Below are 21,880 nucleotides of genomic sequence, written 5' to 3'. Positions count from 1 at the left end.
TCCTCCGAGGAAAGCCAGCCAAATAACAAGACAAGGGGGAGGTTTCGATGTTATGCGAACCACAAAGAAAGACATGGGTGGCTTCTCTCGATCATCATCCCTGTGAAAAATTTAAATAAATGTTTGTGTTTTACAAATTCGTACCCATACAAGGACACAATTCAAAACTAAGCAATATCAATTATCCAAGTACATACCATGAATATGAGGTTATAGGAATCCATGAGTAGTTAAATTCATCAAAATGTTTTTGTTCTCATACCAAACCACTTGTATCTAATTAACTCTATATTCACTTAATCCTTATGTAAACATTTGCTTACTTTTAACATGCAAGAATCTCTTATATACAGGTATTACCAAAGTCCCACTGGCTAACTGTATCTGGCTAACTGTATCTAAACCTTTATCAAATAAAGTAACATACACTTACTTGTACAAGAATTTTATGTAGGAATGATTTTCAATCAGTACAAAGTCACACCATTTGGCAAGTAGCGTAGTGAGAGCCAGCTCTCCTTGACGGCACTGTACCATTCCATATCTGAAATAACATGTATCCCATGAAAAAATTCAGGTCGAGGGCTGGGTGACATGAACATGCAGTCATGGGACAAAATAGCCACAGGCGAACAGGTGATGCGAACCTGCTGTGATGAGCAAAGGCCAGGGTGACAGAAAAGACTCACCACAAGTAAACAGACTTCTTAGAGGGTGATTAGACTCATTAGAAGGGGGCTTATTGCATTATTCCCAATGCCAATGAAGTGTGGAATGTAATGTCTTTAAGCCTTGACTGGAAGAGCACTAGCTCTAGGTAGGACACCATTTCCATACTCTGCAATGTATTCCTGACACAAATAACAAAATGTTACATATTATTTTTTTCTTGCACTGAGTTATTTACTACATAGAGAGATGATATGGAGTCAGTGCAAAGAAAACAATCTATTACCATCTGGATAAAGCAAATCAACAGATAAATATGAACATTGGAAAATGGGGGAAAAAAAAAAAAAGTTTATGCAAAATAACCTTGCAAAGGGGAGGCATAGAGTCTTGTCACCAGCCTATGCACCACACTCCCTGCAGAGCAGCCACTATGTAACCTAATGCCCATATTTTCGGCCATGTGACTGCCATAATGCAACCAGATCGGGTTAAATCAAATAAATCTACTTAACCATAGTGTATTGAATTACACTTGATGAACTTATTTTACAGTACTAATCAATTATGGCAGATACATTCCCATGAGAATGAATATCTACATAACACTACTACCTAAAATAAAGCAAATAACAAAAGAATCCTATTGCCAAACATGTTCAAACACTCATCACCTAAATATGCATGTTCACACACATTCATATCCCATGGGAAGAAAGAAGGTATGGTAGGGAATGGAAGGAGACAGATGTGAGAAATTGAAAATCATAATGTAGCTATGAAAACGTGATGACGACTGAGGTTTGTCAAACTGGGTGTTGGTCAGAAACATGCCTGGCTAAATCAAAGGTGCTCATGTTTTACTGTCATTGTTCAAACAACTTGTAAAATACAAATAATAAATATTATCTAACCCATCATCTCCTATCCATACAATAAAAGCATGTTAAAGAAAATAAAACAAAACCTAATTAGTGGCCCATAAACTGACACACTGACCTGCCACTGGTGCTAGTGACATGGAGGACATGGAGGTTCTTGGGTAACGGATGGTCATGCTCTACAATAACTCCTATGCGGTGAGTATGCATCCACTTCTGCCAGATATTGATATCAAGCATACACACTGGCTTCCAGAAGTTTGTAAACTGGGGAAACTGGTCACTGTCAAAGACAAAAGAAAAGAGAAAAGAAAATCTAGGTAAATACATTTTCATTGATCTAACATAAACAATCTAATATATACAATATTATTAATCAAACAAATTCAACTTCTTCCTGAGCTACTGTCCATCCGTAGTAAACAACCTTTCTTTGGAAAAGTCTCTAAGATCTGCCTTTTGCTATTTAAATACTGAAAAGAAAAGGAAAGTACTAAAACATTTATAACTCCTCCATAAATACCTAGCAGCAGCTGAGATGGGGTTGTTGTTGCCAGGGTTCAAATCAAAGACTGGGTACCCATTTTTCACACAGTCAGGTATGGTGTAAAATGTAGGACTAGATGCAAAGGACTGGAGCCCCACTAGCAGCATGTCAGTTTCTCGAAGGTGCTGTAGGGTAGTCCAATACTTAGCAACCATGCGCTGCCTGTACTTGGATCGAAACTGCCTGTTTATGTCATTGGTTACATCATTCAGGAACTGATATGTAGCTGCAAAGAGATTCAATCACTTGTTACATCACTCTGGAACTGATACAAACTTGCAAAAAGATTATCAATGATATAAACTTCATCTGGTTATGGTGCCAATGAAGTAAAGAGACTAGCAAAATAGGTAACTCATGTCCAGGAAGCTTCTTAAACACAGAATCTCATGAGAATTGCAATTTATCCTCCATGAATTACTTACCCTCAATCCATACTTCTGTATAGACTGTGGACTGTGTTGGTGGCCAAGCTGCTCTTATATGATATTCTATGAATATTGAGTATTTCCAGGGCAGAACTAGGATCAGCTGAAAATAGACAAACAAATTTACAACTACATAAAAAGAAGAGGTAGGAACTGTAAAACAAAAATATATTACCTCAACAGATAAAAAAATAGTACAAGCAGAGGACAGGTTTTTGGAACCATGAATAGGGACTTTGTTCTTAATGAGACTGAAACTTTAAAAACATATGTGTATATATAAGTTCATCTAAACTTTCTTCATTTATACAAATCCAACAGTATATACCTGAGGAGTGAAAAAAAATATTCCCACTATAACAAAAACCATTTATTTTCTCAAGGCAATGGTTTCCTTCCTAAATCTATAAAGTAATTCTAATACCTGTATTTGATCATCAGCTATGTTCACTTGCTTGATTGCATAACCTTCCCTTAAACGACATGAGAGAACAGCGTTGAGGGATGTGTTCAACTGTGTGTCTCTTTCTTTCTTCCTGATGAGTTCTGTTGCCTCCTGAGCGATTGGTTGTAAATTGAAAAACCTGCAATATCAATTATAATGTAAAATAAATTTTGCACAAAATATGAAGAAAGTAATCAAGATTATATCTTATAAAGATGTAAATGTATTTCTGTATCTGAGAAGCACATTTTGTGATACTCAAGATCAGTAAACCCAAAATTCTTTATAAAAAATACGAATCAAACTCAACACAAATAACAACAGTCAAAATAGCTATACTTATTCATAATCCATAAGTTGCTAGTAACACTTAAACAAAAAATGTAATCGTCAAGTATTAGCATTACCTATTATTTCCATAGTATCCATTATCAGGTGAAAGTCCATTCATGAACTTCTGGAAGCCCCACGATAATAATGCCTTGTGGTAGTCATTCATATGGTACACATAATCCTCTTCCTGAAATTATGCAACAATAAGATAAATAATACACATGACATTATTTACAACTCTATTTCACATCATCTATCATTACACAAATCTTGTTACTGTGTTCTTTTCATAACCTTATCTCATATTCAAATAAATTGGAACAGGATCAAATTTTGCTATTTCCTACCCAACTAACTAACAGAAATGAAAATGCCTGTATACATTTCACTCTGATTAAATCCCTATGAAAACAAACAAACAACTCACAATTGGAGGTAGGGTATCCAAGTAAGCACCACAAGTTGCCGTTGCCAGGAAGTGCATAAGGTCAGAGAAAGGCACATATCCTAGAGATGCCTGAGGATGGTAGACAGAACCAAGCTGGAGAAAACTGCATGCAATGGTCTGGTTTCGCAACTGGACCAGTAGGATGTCAAACATGGTTGCATCTGGTAGACTAATCACACCGTCTGTGATCACAACAATACCTGGGGGAGAGAGATATTATTCATCCAACTATAAGGTTTATCTCAAATATCAAAACTTTCTCAGTTATATATCAAAACAGTACATAGGAATCATTCACAACAATAAAAAAGAGACTGTTAGTAATAAATGCTATATAAAAGTATCCCCTTAGTGAGATGAAAATGAAGTTTTCATGCTACACATACAATAATACCCTTTTTGAGGACTTGAACCAATGCCATTGTCAAAATGTCAAAAGATGCAAAAGCAGAACATATAAAAAAAAGCTTTCTCTCCAGGTTTTTACTAGCTTACAGTTCCAGTATGCAATGTACTTAAATCAGTATATTAACCACAATCTAATATAAAGACTGTTATTTCTTTCTAAAAAAATGAGTGACGAATTTGTCTTGTGCAAACACTAACCTGCACTACTGTTCTCTGGTAGTAGCTGGAGAGCAACAATACCATAACGCAGCATGTTGACAAAACCAATGTCGGGTGATACCATGGGGTTGGAGACCGTTGTGGGACCCAAGTCAACAGTCTCATCAAAAAGCATCCCTGTGACCTTTTCTCTCGCCTGCTGGGACTGATCCCGAGCAATATCCATTTGGTCATATGTCTGTGCAGTGGCCTGTTGTAAAGAAGCAAGATTTTTAAAATCATCAAATTGAAAGGCAGATTCAATAATATGCTTTTGACAACACTCACATTTTGTTCCATTGTATAGTTGACCTGGGTCTTGCATATAACTATTCAAATAATTTTCAGTTATCTGTTATAATCTATCTTGTAAATTTCTATTGTTCTAATCAAATTCTCAATAAATCTTAAACCATGTTAACATAAATTTCTACATAACTATATTCATCACTCTTGTAACTATGCTTATCATCATTTTTATAATTATTTAACTTCTATACTACTCAAAACCATGCCATGACATTCTCACCTCAGCCAACTGCGTTTCCAGCATTGTGAGTTTTGCATGTATGCTGTCAAGGAAAGCATCTAGGTTGTGTAGCATCAGAAGCCATCCCTGCACCAGAACCTGCTGTGACTGGGACTTGAAAAATGGCGTGTGTGCAATGATGGTCAAATAAACCTTCGGCTGGAATAGTAACTGACTTCCTGTTGATGAGAAGAAGGGGATGACTATATAATCTCATGAAAAATATCATCATTCCAGTTTTCAGTTTTAGTTTCAAATCTATATAAATTTTGACAACTGAAAAATCTTAAAACATTTTACCATACCCAAATTTCAGAAAATTCTGATTAAACAAACCTGGCACATAAAACGGCCGCACTATGCCCTTCAGACATTGTTTCAAGGTGCTAAATACTTCATCCAGAACAACACTGCCCTTCGTCACATCCACAATTGATGTGGATGGAGAGAGATCCAGGCAGAATACAAGTCTGTATTTTCTTGACAGGAAGTGCAGGGTAGTTCGTTGAGTGATGCGGTACTTATACAAATGTGATGTGTCATAGTCCCATTCTCGGGGCACATCCAAAGGAATCACGGATACAACTTCAAGCTCCTCCTCACAGTCACTCTGTATTAGAGACATGTAGTTTTACTTAACTGTTTTCCTAATATCTAATAAAACTCATCAGACATTTTGTAAAAATTTTGTCAATTCTTTAGATTCCAGTTTGTAAAACAATCATAAAAATATATGTACGAATACACATGCATGCACACATACAGGCATGCGCACATATACGTGCGCATGCACACATATGCATGCGCACACACACACACACACACACACACACACACACACACACACACACACACACACACACACACACACACACACACACACACACACACACACACACACACACACACACACACACACACACACACACATATGAAGTATGTAACAGCACAAACCAAAAAATATATAAAATTAAGTAATGACTCACTAATTTCTCCCTTCTTGGCACTGTTATCACAGAATTTATTCGCTGCAAATACCACTCGGCACGAACATTTCGGGATATCCGATACTCTTTTTTCATTAAGATGTAGACATGTTCAGCTTCGAGGGCTTCTCCCCCCTGAGAACAGAAAAAGAGTGAAATATATCACATTACATACACTATAAGGAAATACTTAATACACATAATAATTGCTAAAAGGACAAAGCAGACTGTTGCACTGTATATCAGGAGCTAATGCCCCAAATCTGGAGTTAAAATGTCTTGATGTAAGCTCTACCAATGTGAAACATCAGGAAACCTTGAACCAATGTCATCATTTCCAGTGGTAACGGGAAACACGACACCTCTTGAGTTGCCAGATGCATTCCTCCTACTTTGGATATTTCATGCATATTCGCACTTATATTCGATATCTATAATACCGCACTACCCACCATAAGATTTCAAAAGCCATATTGGATATCATATTCCAAAATACTGTGTACCTGTCAGAAAAATAACCAGTACAGTAAAATAGCAAGGCATCAACCGTGGCCATTCCCATTACGTTACAGAAATGGGCAGAGCTTAGTGGCCTGTCTCGCCTCCAATCACAAGATAGCTTTTGGTGTCACGCTGCATCATGTCTCGCGACAAGCTAATTGCCACCGGAAAATATAGAACAACTTAACAGATTTATATGCACATAAATGAGACTGCATGGTCTTTTCTCAGACTTTATTTCTTCAGCAGCTAAGCAATAGGATTTGCTATTTCACTTCAAACTGGCTTCTGTAATCAATGGTCTTAAAATGGATATTTTGCATCTTTGATATCTCTGAAAAAGGTTCTAGGGTCCATGTGCTGCAAACTGTTTTGTCTGTCAGGGTTGATACAAGCATTCGAAAGATTACCATATAATGTGTACTAAAAACAGTAACATTTTCAAATCTTTTTTTAGTTTTGTTTTGTTTAAACATATATTCATATAAACTATCTGTCAGGTCACACCTCATTGCTTATTTACATCTTTGTCTTATGGTATGATCACCTTGAAGTATTGAAATTCATACTGTCTTGACTTCTTTGGTTATCAAAATGTTTCTTTTTTAAAGCAATCAGCTGATCTTGTATTTACGTCATTCTACCGTAGTTCATATGTTATGCCCAGCATACTGACCCAAGAAAAATCTTCCAACAAAAGAATGACTAACATTTATTTAAATATGAAACTACTAAAATTCATGCATCTTTCCGTCCATTCTCAAGAATTAAAAGTGAAAACTAACGAGTGTCATAAACTGTAATCTGATAACAGGAGACAAGAAAGGTGCTCGACCTCCCTTATAAACAAAGTACATTTCTTTAATCCCCATTAACAAAACACCAAAAACTACACATCACATGACAAATTAAAAGCTCACTTCCTCATCTGAAGGCACTGTTTCATCTGTAGTTGTCATCTCGCGACTTGGGACATGAAATACAGGGTTTGTTTACATCTAGACTGACTGTGTGCGTAACAGGACCTCCCACCTCCCGCTGGCTCGTGGAGGGGTAACGGGGATAAAGTATATTCGGATTATATATTTTTTGATACCGTCATAGGTAGTATATTTATTCTATAGCTTAATTACTTGTGCTATAGTGTCCGTTATTCGTATGGTTGTTCTTCCTCTTTCTCCTTTTTTCATAGGCATTCACCGTTCTTGATAACTGCCATTGTTGTTGCTCCTGTTATTATACATATCGTTGTTGCAATCAAGGTCTATATAAGTACTTATATAGACCTTGGTTGCAATTATCATTATAATGATAATATCATCATTACTATCATGCTCATTATTACTATTACTGTTATTGTTATTATTATCATTATTATCGTCATTATCATTATAACTATTATCATTATCATTATTATTATCATTATTATCATATTTGCCGTTATCACTATAGGTTTTAATCTGCATTTTTTTGCAATTCTTTTATTTCTTCTTGTCAAAGGTCAACTCATTTCAAGTCAGCTCTTCCCACACAGGCGTGCCAACCTGGGGGAGTCTAGATCACTAGCAACTCGAGGAGGTCATGACGCCGGATTTTGATGACGTCACAAAAGATGCCATTCTGTTTAAAAAAAAAAACATAAGGTTTATTATTCATTTTGGTCTTCTCAATAAAAAAAAGTGGAAACTAATGATTTTAATGGTTATATTTTCATTGAACAATCATCAAAATAGCCCTATGGATGAGAAGAGTAGGCGACATTTTTATGCATGATTGTTGATGACCCTACCTTGGACCTCAGCCCTCGCCTCAACAATTTTTGCACGGTCTTTTCTGCTCATCTACCCTTCCTCTTTTTCATCCTCTTCTGTCCACATCCTAAAGTGTGAGAGCTGTGCTGAAAGGATGAAAGGCTGGCTTTGTGTCGGTCCTGAACGGCTTTTGCAATTCGTTTGCTTTTCCCTCTTTACCTTTTCCACTACCACAGTAACCTAGTGTTGTACAACCTTTGACATCTACATTGCGTCCGAATCGTGAATTCTTTTTTTTACCTTTTCGCCACAATACGTTATTAAAGTGCTGTATGTCCTTTCCTTACCCAGGGGAATTATCCCAGATTTTTTTTAACACAGCACATTATTACACCATTCCACCAGTATTACCAAAATTACTTTCCATAGACATGATCTCTCCCCTTGATGCTTAAAATTGGCGGAGAGTGTTCTCCCTCCTGTCAATGCCAGCAGTGCAGACGTCTAGGCCACCCTGCCAATCAATGCTGCTCCACTGCCCAATGCCCACTACGTACTCAACCAATTTCGTGGTTCCCATAATTAATTTTTAGGAGCTGTCTTACCTACAAGTTTCAGTCTGAGGAGGCAAATCTCAGATTCAAACTTGGCCTCATTTTACGTGAACAGGAGGAAGCGGAAGAGTACAGGAGAAGGAGGAAGAAGAGGAAAAAGAGGTGAAGTAGGGGGAAGAGGAAGGAAGAGGAGGGGGAAGACAAGAGGAAGAAGAGAGAGGGGAGAGGGAGAGGAAGTAAAGGAAAAGGAAGAGGAGGAGGAGGAGGAAATGGAAGAGGAGGAGGGAGGAGGAGGAAAATGAGGAGAAAGAGGGGGAGGAGGTAGATAAAATGGTTAATGGTTAAAAGCGAAATAAATGTGCTAGACATCTAAGGTTATATAGCACTATAGGAAGGTATAATAAAGGGTGCTAGTTACTATGCGTCAACTATCTAGAGTAATGTTGAAAGGTTAAGGATGGGTAAGGGAGTTGACGAGGGAATAGGTTATGGTGGTTTAGGTAAGGGAATTGGATCAAGTGAAGGAATTTATGCGTCTGAGGAAGGAGAGCAGGTTGTCAAGGCAGAAGTTGTGGGATTCTGTAAGGATGTCTGATATGTTGGGAGGTCGGTGAAGGGAGAATAGGTGTGGAAAAGCAGAGGTACGTGCTGTATTAAAGCGTGGACAGGACAAGAGAATGTGTGGGACTGAAAGAGGGACGTTACATAGAGGACATAGGTGCGGGTCTGAGCGTGACGTTAGATAGGCGTGTGTTAGGCGAGTGTGGCCAATACGTATGCGTGCGAGGGCCGTCTCCCAACGTCTCCCATCGGGTATACAAGAAGGTTTTAAAGTGGGGGTAATAATCCGTAGCTGGAATATGTGATGTGCACATTGCGGCATAGCGTGCAAAAGTATCTGCCTGTTCATTGGCAAGGATTCCAACATGGCTGGGTACCCAGCAAAATCTGACAGATTTATGACGTGTGGATATATAGAACAACCAGTTCAGGATCTTACAGACAAGGGTCGAGTGCATAGACTTTTTAAGGGTTAAAGAGTTACGGGAGTCAGTGAAAGTAGTGAAAGAGGAAGAGGGGAGTGAGTATATGCGTCTTAAGACAATAAGGAGTGCATACAGTTCTGTAGTAAGGACACTAGATTCAGGAGGTGGGGTGTATTTGAAAGTGCTATTTGGGAATATTACTGCGAATCCAGCTGCTGAGATGGATTTGGAACCGTCAGTGTAAACATGAATGCTGGAGGAATGGGTGGAGACATGGCCAAGGAAATGAGTGAGAAGGATATAGAGATATCTGATTTTGGTGGGTCAGGGAAAACAGGAGTAAATACAGGGGTTAGGTATAAGCCATGGAGGAATGGAATGGACAGAAAGTTGGAGAGGTCGGAGGTGAGGGAAGGGGGAATGGGAGAGGAGGGTATCCATGCGTACGGGGAGAGGAGTTGGTAAAAGTGGGGAAGAGGTAAAGGCAGGAAGCAAGGATTGTGGAATAGTTAGTTTGATAAGGGAAAGTTGGTGAAATCGAGCATAGCATCGGAGAGAGAGAAGGGCTCGACGTCGAGAGAGGGATGGCATGCCAGACTCAGTATACAGGCTTTCAACCGGAGAGGAGCGAAAGGCGTTTAGGGCTAAGCGGAGACCGCTGTGGTGGATTGTATCAAGGTGAGCAAGAAGGGAGGTTGAGGCAGAGGAGTAGATATGGCATCCATAATATAGAGTGGAGAGGATTAAGGTAACATGAAAATGGAGGAGAGTTTTGCGATCTGAGCCCCAGGAGATGCGGGAAAGAGTTTGTAAGATTCGGAGGCGGCGTTGAGCTTTTTCTTTAATGCACAATATATGGTCTCGCCAGGACAATTTGGAGTTAAATATAACGCCTAGGAATTTGCCAGAAAAAAACAGTATTGGAATGGAGCGTTATATAAGAAGAGTGGAGGTTTGGGACTTTTACGTGAGCGAGAGAAAAGGATGGGGAAAGATTTAGAGGTAAAGAAGCGAAAGCCATGGTTAGTGGCCCAAGAAGTTACTGATGTTATTGCAGACTGAAGGAATTGACAGAGATCTGGTATGGATGTGCCAGATGCATAGATGGTTAAGTCATCATATAGTGATGCCCGGGCTTCTGGTGGTAGGACTGAGACAATGTCATTTACAGCAAGAAGGAATAAAGTGGTACTAAGTACACTTCCTTGTGGGACGCCTTCGAATTGAGGAAAGGATGATGACGTGGAAGAGGCAATCTTGACCTGGAAAGTACGTTTAGAAAGGAAAGATTTTATGAAGACACCCATGTTTCCACGTAAACCTAGGGAGGACAATTGTTGGAGGATGTGGTACCGCCATGTGGTATCATATGTTTTTTTCTAGATCAAAGAATATGGCTAATGCGGATTCAAGGCGTGCAAATGCAGATGTAACATATGTCTCGAAATGGGCAAGTGGGTCTGCTGTACTTCGGGCACGTCGGAAACCTAATTGGGAAGGGGAAAGGAGATTATGAGATTCAAGATACCACATTAAGCGGAAGTTAACCATTCGTCCTAATAGTTTGCACAAGCAGCTAGTTAGAGCTATGGGGCGGTATTCTTGGGGTAGGGTACCTGATTTATTGGGTTTCAAGAAAGGTAGGATAAGAACTTCTCGCCAATGAGAAGGAAAATTTCTTGATGTCCATATGTGGTTGAAAATAGTTAAAAGGAAGGATAGAGACGATGGGAGGTGTCGGAGCATACGATAGTGAATACCATCAGGGCCTTCATGAGTGTTGCGGCACGACTGTAATGCAGCGCTGAGTTCAGAAGAAGAAAAAGGAGCATTATAGGACTCATCAGAGGATAGAGTGAAGGTGATAAGAGGTGCGTTCCTTAATGGCTTTAATGGAAGAAAAGTGTTGTGAAAGGTGAGAGCCACTACTGACCTGGCTGAAATAGTTGCCCAGTTCATTAACTACTTCAATAGGCTCAGAAATTAGAGTATCTCGAATATGTAGGACGGGTGCAGGATGGGGGGGATGTTTGCCTGAGAATTTATGGATCCGTCGCCAAGTAGCTGAAATAGATGTAGAAGATGTAACTGAGGAAACATAATTTTGCCAGCTATTTGTTTTGCTGTTTTTAACTGTACGGCGAAGATGGGCAGATGCTCTTTTAAAGGAAATAAGGGCTGATAGCTGGTGAGGGGTGCCTCGTTTGTAGCGACAGCTGTTCCAGGCTGCTCGTTTTAAGCGAAGCGCTTTGGTGCAATCAGAATTCCACCATGGAACATGTTTAGAGGTATAAGGTCTTAAAGTTCGAGGAATGGCTGTATAGGCAGCTCATAGGATCGTGGTTGTAAAACATTGTAGCATGTCTGAAATGGACGGTGAGGCGGGTGGAGGGATAGGTATAGTTGAGAGTGAAGTGGAAGTATGCTAGTCACCTCTATCAAAGCACCAGCGTGGTGGATTAGGAAATGGTACATATGAAGTAGGAGAAAGGAGTACTGGGAAGTGGTCACTATAGGGGAAGTGGTCTAGAACTGACCAATGGAAATCTAAATGTAGAATAGGAGAGCATAGAGAGAGGTCAAGGCATGAAAAGGATTGCGTGCGCATGTCAAAGTGTGTGGGGCGATCTGAATTAAGAATTATTAGGTTATTTGTGAAGAGGAAGTGTTCTAGAGATCGGCCTCGAGAGATGGTGGTAGAGTCACCCCACAGAATGTGGCGGCAGTTGAAATCACCAACTACGAGGAAAGGTGGTTGGAGTTGGGAAATTAGAGTTTCAAAGGCAGTAAAGTCAATGGGATGGGATGGGGAGAAGTAGACTGAAATTACTGTGATCCAGCGGCGAAGAAAGATGCGAATAGCTGTGCACGGGACAGTAGTTTGTATGGGAGGTATGACATAAGGTGTTTTATGATGGATAAGTATAGACGAGACATAAAGGGAGTGTGGGGAAGAGATAAAAGGGTAATTGGGAATTGGAATAGGAGGATGTGTGAGGAAAGTCTTGGAGGCAGATAATAGATGGATTATAAAAAGCAAGGATATGACGTAGGTCTGGTCTGTGAGAACGGAAACCGCGAATATTCCAATGTAGGAGAGCTATATCTTAGTTATTTTATGAGTGAAAATGCTGGTATGTTGGGGAATCTGGGGGGAAGGAGCTAGGGGGTGTAAAGGAGGGGTATCAGGAGGTAGGGAATCTGGGGAAGGGCATTGTTGTGACATGAGTGATTCCCGTGTGTATCCGGGAGGGAGTGGAAAGGATAGAGGGGATGGATGGAGGGAGAATATGCGTATAGTTGGGGTTGAAGGGGGTGGGTTGTGTTGGGAGGGAGTAGATGTGTGGGGAGTATTAGTGTTAGGAGGATGAATATCGGAAGGATGGATAGTTTGAGTTGAAGGGGATGTGTTGTCTTGGGAGGGATTAGGAGGAAGGGGTGTAGGGGTGCTATGAGTAAGAGGGGGATGGATATCAGGAGGATGGTTAAAATGGTTAAAAGCGAAATAAATGTGCTAGACATCTAAGGTCATATAGCACTATAGGAAGGTATAGTGAAGGGTGATGTCAGGTGATAGTTGCTATGCGTCAACTATCTAGAGTAATGATGGAAAGTTGAAGATGGGTAAGGGGGTTGATGAGGGAAAGGGTTATGGTGGTTTAAGTAAGGGAGTTAGATCAAGTGAAGGATATTTATGTGTCTGCAGAAGGAGAACAGGTTGTTATAAGAAGCAAGGATATGACATAGGTCTGGTCTGTGAGAACGGGAACCGCGAATATTCCAATGTAGGAGAGCTATATCTTAGTTATTTTGTGTTATAGCGCCAGTACGTGTTGGGGAATTTGGGGGGGAAGGAGCTAGCGGGTGTTGTGACATGAGTGATTCCCGTGTGTATCCGGGAGGGAGTGGAAAGGGTAGAGGGGATGGAGGAAGGGAGAATGTGCGTATAGTTGGGGTTGAAGGGGGTGGGTTGTGTTGGGAGGGAGTAGGCGGAAGTGGTGTGGGGCAGTATTAGTGGTAGGTGGGTGGATATCGGAAGGATGGATAGTTTGAGTTGAAGGGGATGTGTTGTCTTGGGAGGGATTAGGAGGAAGGGGTGTAGGGGTGTTGTGAATAAGAGGGGGATGGATATCAGGAGGATGGGTATTGGGAGGATGGATATCGGAGGTGGACGGAATTGAGGGGGTTGGATTGTGTTGAGAGGGAGTAGGAGGAAGGGGTGTAGGGGGAGTATTAGTAGGAGGGGTATGAATATCGGCAACCACTTCAAGTGTGGAAGGAGCATGAGTTATGGGATCTTGTGTCTCAAGCATATAACTTTGAATGTCATCCATTGTTTCTGCAGTGGAGTTGGTTGGAGAGTTTTGTGAGAAGGTTATTGTTTCTGCAATGGAGTTGGTTGGAGAGTTTTGTGGGATAAAGATTTTCTTATGAGGGGGGAAGAGGAGACTGGTGTCTCAGGATTAAAGGTAAAGGTAGGTGGAGGTGATTGTGGTGTAGGGGAAGAAGGGTTAGAACGTTTAGTCTGTCTACTGCGGGTAGTGCGGGGAGGGAGAGGGGTTGGTGTTGGGGCTGTAGTTGAGATTGGAGCTGTGGTTGAGATTGGGGTGTCTGGGTTTAGAGTGGCAAAGGAATTGGTCTGAGGGATGTAGAATGTAGAAGTGGAAATGGGGACATTTTGGGGTGGAGGGGGAAGGGCTGAGCGAACGATGTTGCTAGAATATGGAGTATGAGAGAAACCTTGTCGACGTGCTTCCTGTCTGGCTTCACGTAAAGTGAGACCATTTTTGTATCTGAGAGTTGCTACCTCAGATTCAAACTTGTAAGTGGGACAGCCTCTATAAAATACATTATGGGGGCCGCCGCAGTTAGCACATGTACGTGTTTGTGCTGAGCAGTTTGATTATGACCAGGTTGGGCACATATGGGGCATCGGTCTGTGGAACGGCAATGTTTGGCAGGATGTCCAAAGCGCCAACAGTTTTGACATTGACGGGGAGGAGGTTGGTATGGTCGAACAGGGAGGGATTGTCCACCAATGTAGATACGTAAGGGATGGTCATGTGTACGGAAGGTAATTTTGGCAATGTTGGTCGGATTCTTTCGGTGACCTTTAGGAGGAATGGTGTAGCAATGTACTGATTTCACATCTTGGTCTTTGAGGCATCCTAATAAGTCTTCTCCAGTCTGACCAGTCTTTGGTATCAACTGGGCAGTTTGCTGGGGGGAGAGAGACAGTTCCGGTACAGGTATTAAGGGTTGGATGAGGTTCTGCAGGAATGGGATTGCCAGAATGATCAGTTAACTTTAATAGTGCTATAGATTCAGTTTCTGATCTGACTGTTACAAGACGGGAGCGATCGCGTCTGGTATACTTGTTTTTGGAGGCATTGTTGAAAGAGAAGTGTGTTGCCTGAGTAAGGAGCTGTAGAAGAGATCACAAAAAATCGGTCGCATTTAGCTGGGCTAAACAGAGTATTTAAGATATCTGTAGGGTTGGTGGTGGCGGATGGTCGGGGACATGTGGAAGAAGGAGTATTACTGAATGATGGAGAATAAGGCTGCAAGGTAGTAATAAGGGAGGATTGGTTGTTTGATGAAGGTTGCGGGGGTAGAGTTGATTTATTTGAGGAAGTTGGGTGGGTAGGAATGTCTTCTGGAGATTCTCTGCTTGGGTGGCTAATGCACTAGTAGGCATTGAGTAGGAGGTAGTTGTTTCAGTGTTCGGAGCCGTGGTCAAAGGAGTGCCTGGATTGGGGCTATTTGATAAAGGGGCTAGCCTCATTGCCTCTAATAAAGGGATTACATTTTCATTACTGGTCATGGGTAACCTGGATTATATAAAAGCCATTACCTGGTCCACCTCCATCGCTAGTGAAAGGTAAGGGCTAGATTAGTCGGGAGTACCGTGCCCATAGTTCCCGCAGGCCGTTCAGGACTGGCACAAGGTCAGTCTTTCATCCTCTCAGCACAGCTCTCACACCTTAGGAAGTAGATAGTAGAAGGGGATGGAGACGGGATGGAAACAAAAGCTGGAGGGGGAAAAGACCATGCAAAATTAGTTAAGTCGAGGGCGGAGGCCCTAGGCAGAGGGGATCCCTGCATTGGGTCTCAGTCTCCGTCTCCTAAGCCCCCCCACGACAACAACCGGCAGGGGATTGGGGGGGCGCTACCTCAGATTCGAACTTCTAAGTGGGACAGCCTCTATAAAATGCATTATGGGGGCCACCGCAGTTAGCACATGTATGTGTTTGTGCATAAGTTTGATCGGTTATGACCGGGTTGGGCACATATGGGGCATCGGTCTGTGGAACAGTAGTGTTTGGCAGGATGTCCAAAGCGCCAAGAGTTTTGACATTGGCGAGGGCTGAGGCCTAAGGCAAAGGAAATCCCAGCATTGGGGCTCGGTCTTTGTATCCTGAGCCCCCCCCTCCCATGACAACAACGAGCAAGGGATTGGGGGGGTAGACAAAAAGGAAGAAAATGGGAGGAAGGAGGAAAAGGAAGAGGAAAGATGAAGAGGTTGGAGGAAGAAGGGGAAGATGAAGTGGAGGAGGGAAGAAGAGGAAGGAGGAAGCAGAAGAAAAGGAACAGAAAGAGAATGAGGAGGAAGAAGAGAAAGAAGAGAATGAAGAGGAGGAGGAAGAAGGAAAATAAAATAAAAGACAAAAATTATGAAGGAGAAAATAAGAAAATACAAAGAAGAAAAAGTAAATACGAAGATAAAGAACAAAACGAAAATACAAAGAAAGAAAGGAAAAAGAAAATATGTAAAAGACGATGACGGAGGAGGAGGAAGAGGGAAACAAAGACAACAAAGCCAATGAGCATCAAGGTCAAATAGAAAAGAAACAAAAGACAGATTAAGGATTAAAAAGAGGACAAGGATGAAACAGATAAGAAAATATTCTATTTCAGTAATTATTGACTAGATATTTAAACATCACCAAATCTAGTCTTTCAACACCAGGAAAAAGAAACTACAAGCTGTATGATGTTAAGCTTTAAATGTAAAAGCATTTTGTGTTATTGTTCAAGTTCTGTGAGTATCATATTCTTGTTTTCTTTCTGAAACATCTCAAATATCATACAATTTGCAACCAATTATTTACAAATTAGGTTTTATTAATTACATACATTCACAGCAGTGTTATTTTCAATTCTTTTAACATAATCAACACACTTTTTTCAAGTTACAACTGATTAATAGTTGGGTTTACCACACAAAGGATCCAACATTTGAAAAACAAGTTCATCTTTGGATTGACATCAATACCTCTGTGATTCTTATATTAGTGAAAATCTTCCCTTATTTTTATCCACTAGCAAGTAAATTTGTGTTTCAACCCCTGAACAAACAGAACAAAATTACTAAATCCTTGTAGTTAAATGTAGAATTCCCAGCCTGTGCAAAACAAAAAAAAATAAAAAAAAAAAAAAAAAAAAAAAAAAAAAAAAAAAAAAAAAATGCAATATTAAAGTACATTAAGTAGAAGCTATTTATTGGGTTTGCCCTTTTAGGCACTGTTACTGTCTATAATCGGTTAATATTTGATAGGCATTAAGAACCACGAGGTACTGATGCCATACTCACATCTAACATGGAATTCTTTCCCAACTCCAACTGTGGGCCTCTCTCCTCTCACTGGAGATACAAAAGAGGACTAACATAAGTCTTACAGTGATAAAACAAATTCTCATACCACAGCAGATACAGTTCTGATGTGATATGAATTGTAAAGCTTTTAAAGTTATGCAATCATCATCTCCAAAATGGAACGAGTTCTTCCAGGGTTCATAAATCTCTCGAACAGCTAAATTCACAATCTAATTTTATTCATCGTCTATTCCAACTGATACATCAAGACACTAATGATTACATGAATACTGTCAAAACTGAATCATGCTTGGCAAGGATATGTACTGAAAATATGCTAGATATGTTCAAAAATAACCTAGCCTGAAGGAACATCAGGTAACACAATAAAACAAATGTAGCAACAAAAAAGTAAAAGTTCCTCTTGGCAAAACCAATACAATTTGAATAGGTTCTAATAAACATCTGCACAATCTGAAGCTTGAATCTGCACATTATAATTTACACAGGATAGGTGCGCATAACAGGGACTTCCGAATCAAGCAATGGTATTTTCAATAAAAGCCTAAGTGAGGACACTTCATAGTTCTTGGCAGTGGTGGTGACATTGCCTATCCAGTAGCCTTGAAGAAAACTAGACAAATAAACCATCATCTTCTCTTGTGCACCAGGGAGCAGTAAATGGCAGTCAAAACTCAAATGAAAATTCTCCAGATAATTAGTTATCCTTCACTATTATGGATCACAAGGAACATCCTGCATGGATACTTCCAGCAGCAGGCTTCTTTAGCAGTAACAAAAAGGAACAACTCAAGACAAACCAGTTTCTTTTCCAATATTTGGTCAAATGAAATAGAGAGGATGTCCTTTTGAGTTCCATGGTGCTAAAGCACTGCTTGCCTTACTTAATTACAAACTGGGGGTCTCAAATGACTCATTTTAAAAAAAGTCTGACATCCAACAAGACATATATGATTAGCCATCAGCAGACACAACCCCATTGTTGTCGAGCCATAGCGTCCCTGAGAGACTTGACTAGGACTTGTTTGAAACCAGAACACCCTGTGTGCTGGGAGCGTTATTTGACTGTGTTGAAGTGTCCTCCTTTGGTGTGTCGTCCTGGCCCCTGATCCGAATTCCGTGCTTCTCCCTGTACTCGTTGACCTCTTTCCCCTTTGCGACGAGCTTGTCATTCAGAGACTCTATGACCTTGGTTAACTGCAGTGAAATGAAAAAGAAGGTAAAGGGACCTGTTTACTATGATTTGGATTACGAAAGCATCTATGTTTCATTACTGGAAGGCAGAAGAAAATGAGTATAATCAAAACATAGCTTAAGAAAAGGGTTGGGGTTCCAAGGCATTTGGTTAGTCAAAATACGCCATGTTCACCTCTCCCAGCTTGACACTCAATATCAAGAAATTCATGGCATTGATATAAAAATTGACAATCTTCCTATATGCTCATATATACACATACATATACATATATACATATTCATAAAAACTAATATATATATATATATATATATATATATATATATATATATATATATATATACATACATACATACATACATACATATACATATAAACACATACATTTATATGCATATACACATATACATATAAACACATATACATATACATTTATATGTATTCACACATATATAATCATATATACATATACAGACATATAGATATGTACTGCAATACTGCCTATCTCTGTACCTACATACATCGATACAAACATATATGTAAAAAGCTATATATAGAAAATAAATAAAATGTCACCACTATTTAAAATGTCACTATTAGGCAGAAACTCACTGACACTCAAATTGCACTTAATGTGTTAGAGTGAGAAATAAATGTCTGCTTCTGAAGTTGTCAAAATTCAATAAATAATATTCAGTCAGTTTATGGTACTATGTTTCCCTTTTCCTAACTTATATGAAATAGTTTCATGTAATGCCATTTAAAACATGCATTGACATAAATGCTGCAATACCAACTTGCACTCTCTTACTGCAATGCTATAGTCTGTTCCACAAGCACTGGTGCAAAAAAAAAAAAAAAAAAAAAAAAAAAAAAAAAAAAAAAAAAGTTGGCTTAGCACATACATTGGTTAGACTGGATTCACACTTGTTTTTAAAGGACATTTTTAAAGAATATAAACTATAAACACCAGTCAACATTTTTTTTGTCTTTACAGAATACCAATTTTTGGAGGATTTCGTGTCAGAGTGTGGAATTAACTGTAACAAAAGAGTAACTAACCTGGTCCCTATTGTTTGTGAGAGCTGGTAGAATTTCTGCGACGGTTCTTTCTACTAAGACTCCTCCAACCATACGGAAACACTTTCGATCTGGGCAGACCTCGGTAAGAGTTTCTATAACAACCCTGCAGGAAAAAAACATGAAATTATTAACTCATTTTTATGCATCAGATTTTTCTTTGTACAAAGCCTCCTAAAATTGTTACTTCAAATAAATATCTAAAGGTACTTATGTAAGAAAAACAGAGAAGAAACAGAGAAGTTTCATCTTTACAGTTGTTTACTATGTGAAAAATATACACATCACCTCACTAATTTATAAGGGCCTTGTTGCCACAATTTTTCCCAACAGTAATAAGAAAAGTTCATTTCCAATTCTATTGCAAGAAAAAATATGTAAAAATATCAAATGTAAAGGGTAAAAAAAAAATAAAAAATAAAAATAATAATAATAACTTCAGTCAATATAAAGTAAAATAGAATATCCCAAAAATCAAGGAAAAGTTGCAAATGGAGAGATAGCTAGTACTAGTCATTGACTACTACATGTGGAGCCATCGATGTATAAAGAAAAATAATAAACTAATAATAAACTCACAGTGGGCATGGCATGTGGGTACATACCCTCCCTAGTGGCTAGGGTTAATACTGCACTTCTTTTTAGACCAAGTAAACAGGACAACTCAAACTGGGAGTAGCATCCCCCCCCCCCAAAAAAAAAAATCTCTATGTACTTCAATTTGAAAAATGCTAACTCTAGCAGCCATCTACAATAGAAGCTCCCCTCCCCCCAAAAAAAAAGTTGTATGAATCTTCAATAAATGCTTGAAAACATGACTTGGCTATCTTTTTTCTCTCTAGTTTAAGAAAGCAAAAATAAAGGTAAAAACATATAAAAGGGCCACAATGACTTGGAGAAAATAAAAAATCATGTGTTGTGGGCAATAAAAAATTACATTGACACCATGACAAAATGGCAAATCACTGTCACTCTCTTTGAAATCCATTGTACATTTGATATACTTCTGTATCTTAATCTATATAGAACTATACCAAAACTATATGCATTTTAAGCAGGGGTTTGTTTGGTCAAGAATTCTTGCTCTGAGGCTAAGAACTACACCAATCGCTGCATAAAAGAACTAGAGTTTGAGCAGTGTTGCACAGTGTGTTCGCACAAACGGCTCTATCAAATGTCAAACCTGAAAAATTCTACACTTAAACTCAAGTCTTCCACAATAAACATTTTAAATAAATTTTTCTACCCTAACCTCTTTACAAGGCATATTTTCTCCAATATGCATATACAGCGCCTCTAAAATTGTGACACACACACTTCCCACCAGCAACCCTTACACTCTGATGTGGTATCAAAATAAATTAACATTACTGAATTTAAATATAGGCCTACCTATTTCCATACATATGCTTTTATGAATCTGAAAATAATAGTCAATGAACATAGTATCAACAGAAGGATCTTAAAGGAAATTTTGATAAAAGACCTGTCTTCAAGAACTGTTGGCTGGATTATTCTCTTTGTAATAACACAAACTGTAACACTAATAACATAAATGCAGATGCTGATGATGCTAATAATAATAATGATAATGATAATAATAATAACTATTATCAATATCAATGTCAATTTCAACATCAATATCATTTAAGCTGTCATTATTTCTATTATTCTCAATTTACAGAGAGGAGTATAAAAGATACATATATGATGATTTATGATTTATAAGAAAATAAAACTTGTTCCCATAATCTCCATTATCTCATTGCATTTTCTGCTACTTTCAATCAGTTTAGATATGTTCTGGAAATTACAGAAATAGAAACTATAAAAAATTTTCTGATGAAATATTTAGTGGAGTTCTTGGCCAATGCCCACATCTGCATGCTTGTAACCAGTATGACACTGTTGCCATGGTGACATTACACGACTTAACAAGTGAAAGTCAAGCCATCTACAGGGGTCGCTTGAGAAAGCAAGAAAAATTCTCGAGATTTTACGCAAGAAAATTCCCAGCTCAAAAAGCCCTATATTTTACCAAATGTTCAGAAATACTTGTTACATCCATACTCATATATGGCTAGCCATCTACTGGTAAATTTAACAGTTCTGTTGTCACAGTACTTATTGCTAGTTCCATAAGTTTGTTTGGTACTCCTTATGTTTTAAAATAATTTCCCAGTATAATAGTGGAAATTGGTACAATCTCTGGGATAATACTAAATTCTGTGAAAATACAAAAACAATGTTCCAGCTCCAGAACTTTCTAACTTCCCAGCCTCTCTCACTTCAACCATGCAGTAAACCCAATTTGTATCTTTAA

At 39.1% G+C, this 21,880-nt stretch overlaps 2 protein-coding genes across 2 annotated transcripts in view; both read right to left on the bottom strand.

Annotated features, from left to right (window-relative positions):
- LOC113820808 (KICSTOR complex protein SZT2) lies at positions 1 to 7,434 on the bottom strand (the record flags this gene model as incomplete). The annotated part of the gene is given in 13 exon segments (XM_070116698.1): positions 1 to 100; positions 434 to 544; positions 1,669 to 1,833; positions 2,074 to 2,323; positions 2,523 to 2,628; positions 2,950 to 3,109; positions 3,378 to 3,490; positions 3,731 to 3,951; positions 4,358 to 4,568; positions 4,887 to 5,065; positions 5,223 to 5,496; positions 5,873 to 6,007; positions 7,294 to 7,434. Coding segments are annotated over 13 exon segments (2,064 nt in total), but the record flags the coding sequence as incomplete, so codon positions are not given.
- A 9,218-nt stretch (positions 7,435 to 16,652) lies between these two features.
- LOC138860121 (prefoldin subunit 2-like) overlaps positions 16,653 to 21,880 on the bottom strand; it is a 7,302-nt gene continuing 2,074 nt past the window's right edge. The window contains exons 2-3 of the mRNA XM_070117102.1: positions 19,540 to 19,663; positions 16,653 to 18,479 (exon numbers count right to left, since the gene is read on the bottom strand). Of these exons, the coding sequence (XP_069973203.1) occupies positions 18,297 to 18,479; positions 19,540 to 19,663 (307 nt within the window). The 3' untranslated portion in view covers positions 16,653 to 18,296. The remainder of the gene's footprint in view (positions 18,480 to 19,539; positions 19,664 to 21,880) is intronic.

The sequence above is a fragment of the Penaeus vannamei genome, chromosome 39 (genome assembly GCF_042767895.1).
Source record: "Penaeus vannamei isolate JL-2024 chromosome 39, ASM4276789v1, whole genome shotgun sequence".
Taxonomy (NCBI): Eukaryota; Metazoa; Arthropoda; class Malacostraca; order Decapoda; family Penaeidae; genus Penaeus; species Penaeus vannamei.
Note: the sequence above shows the minus strand (reverse complement) of the source record. Positions and strands in the feature narration are given on the sequence as shown.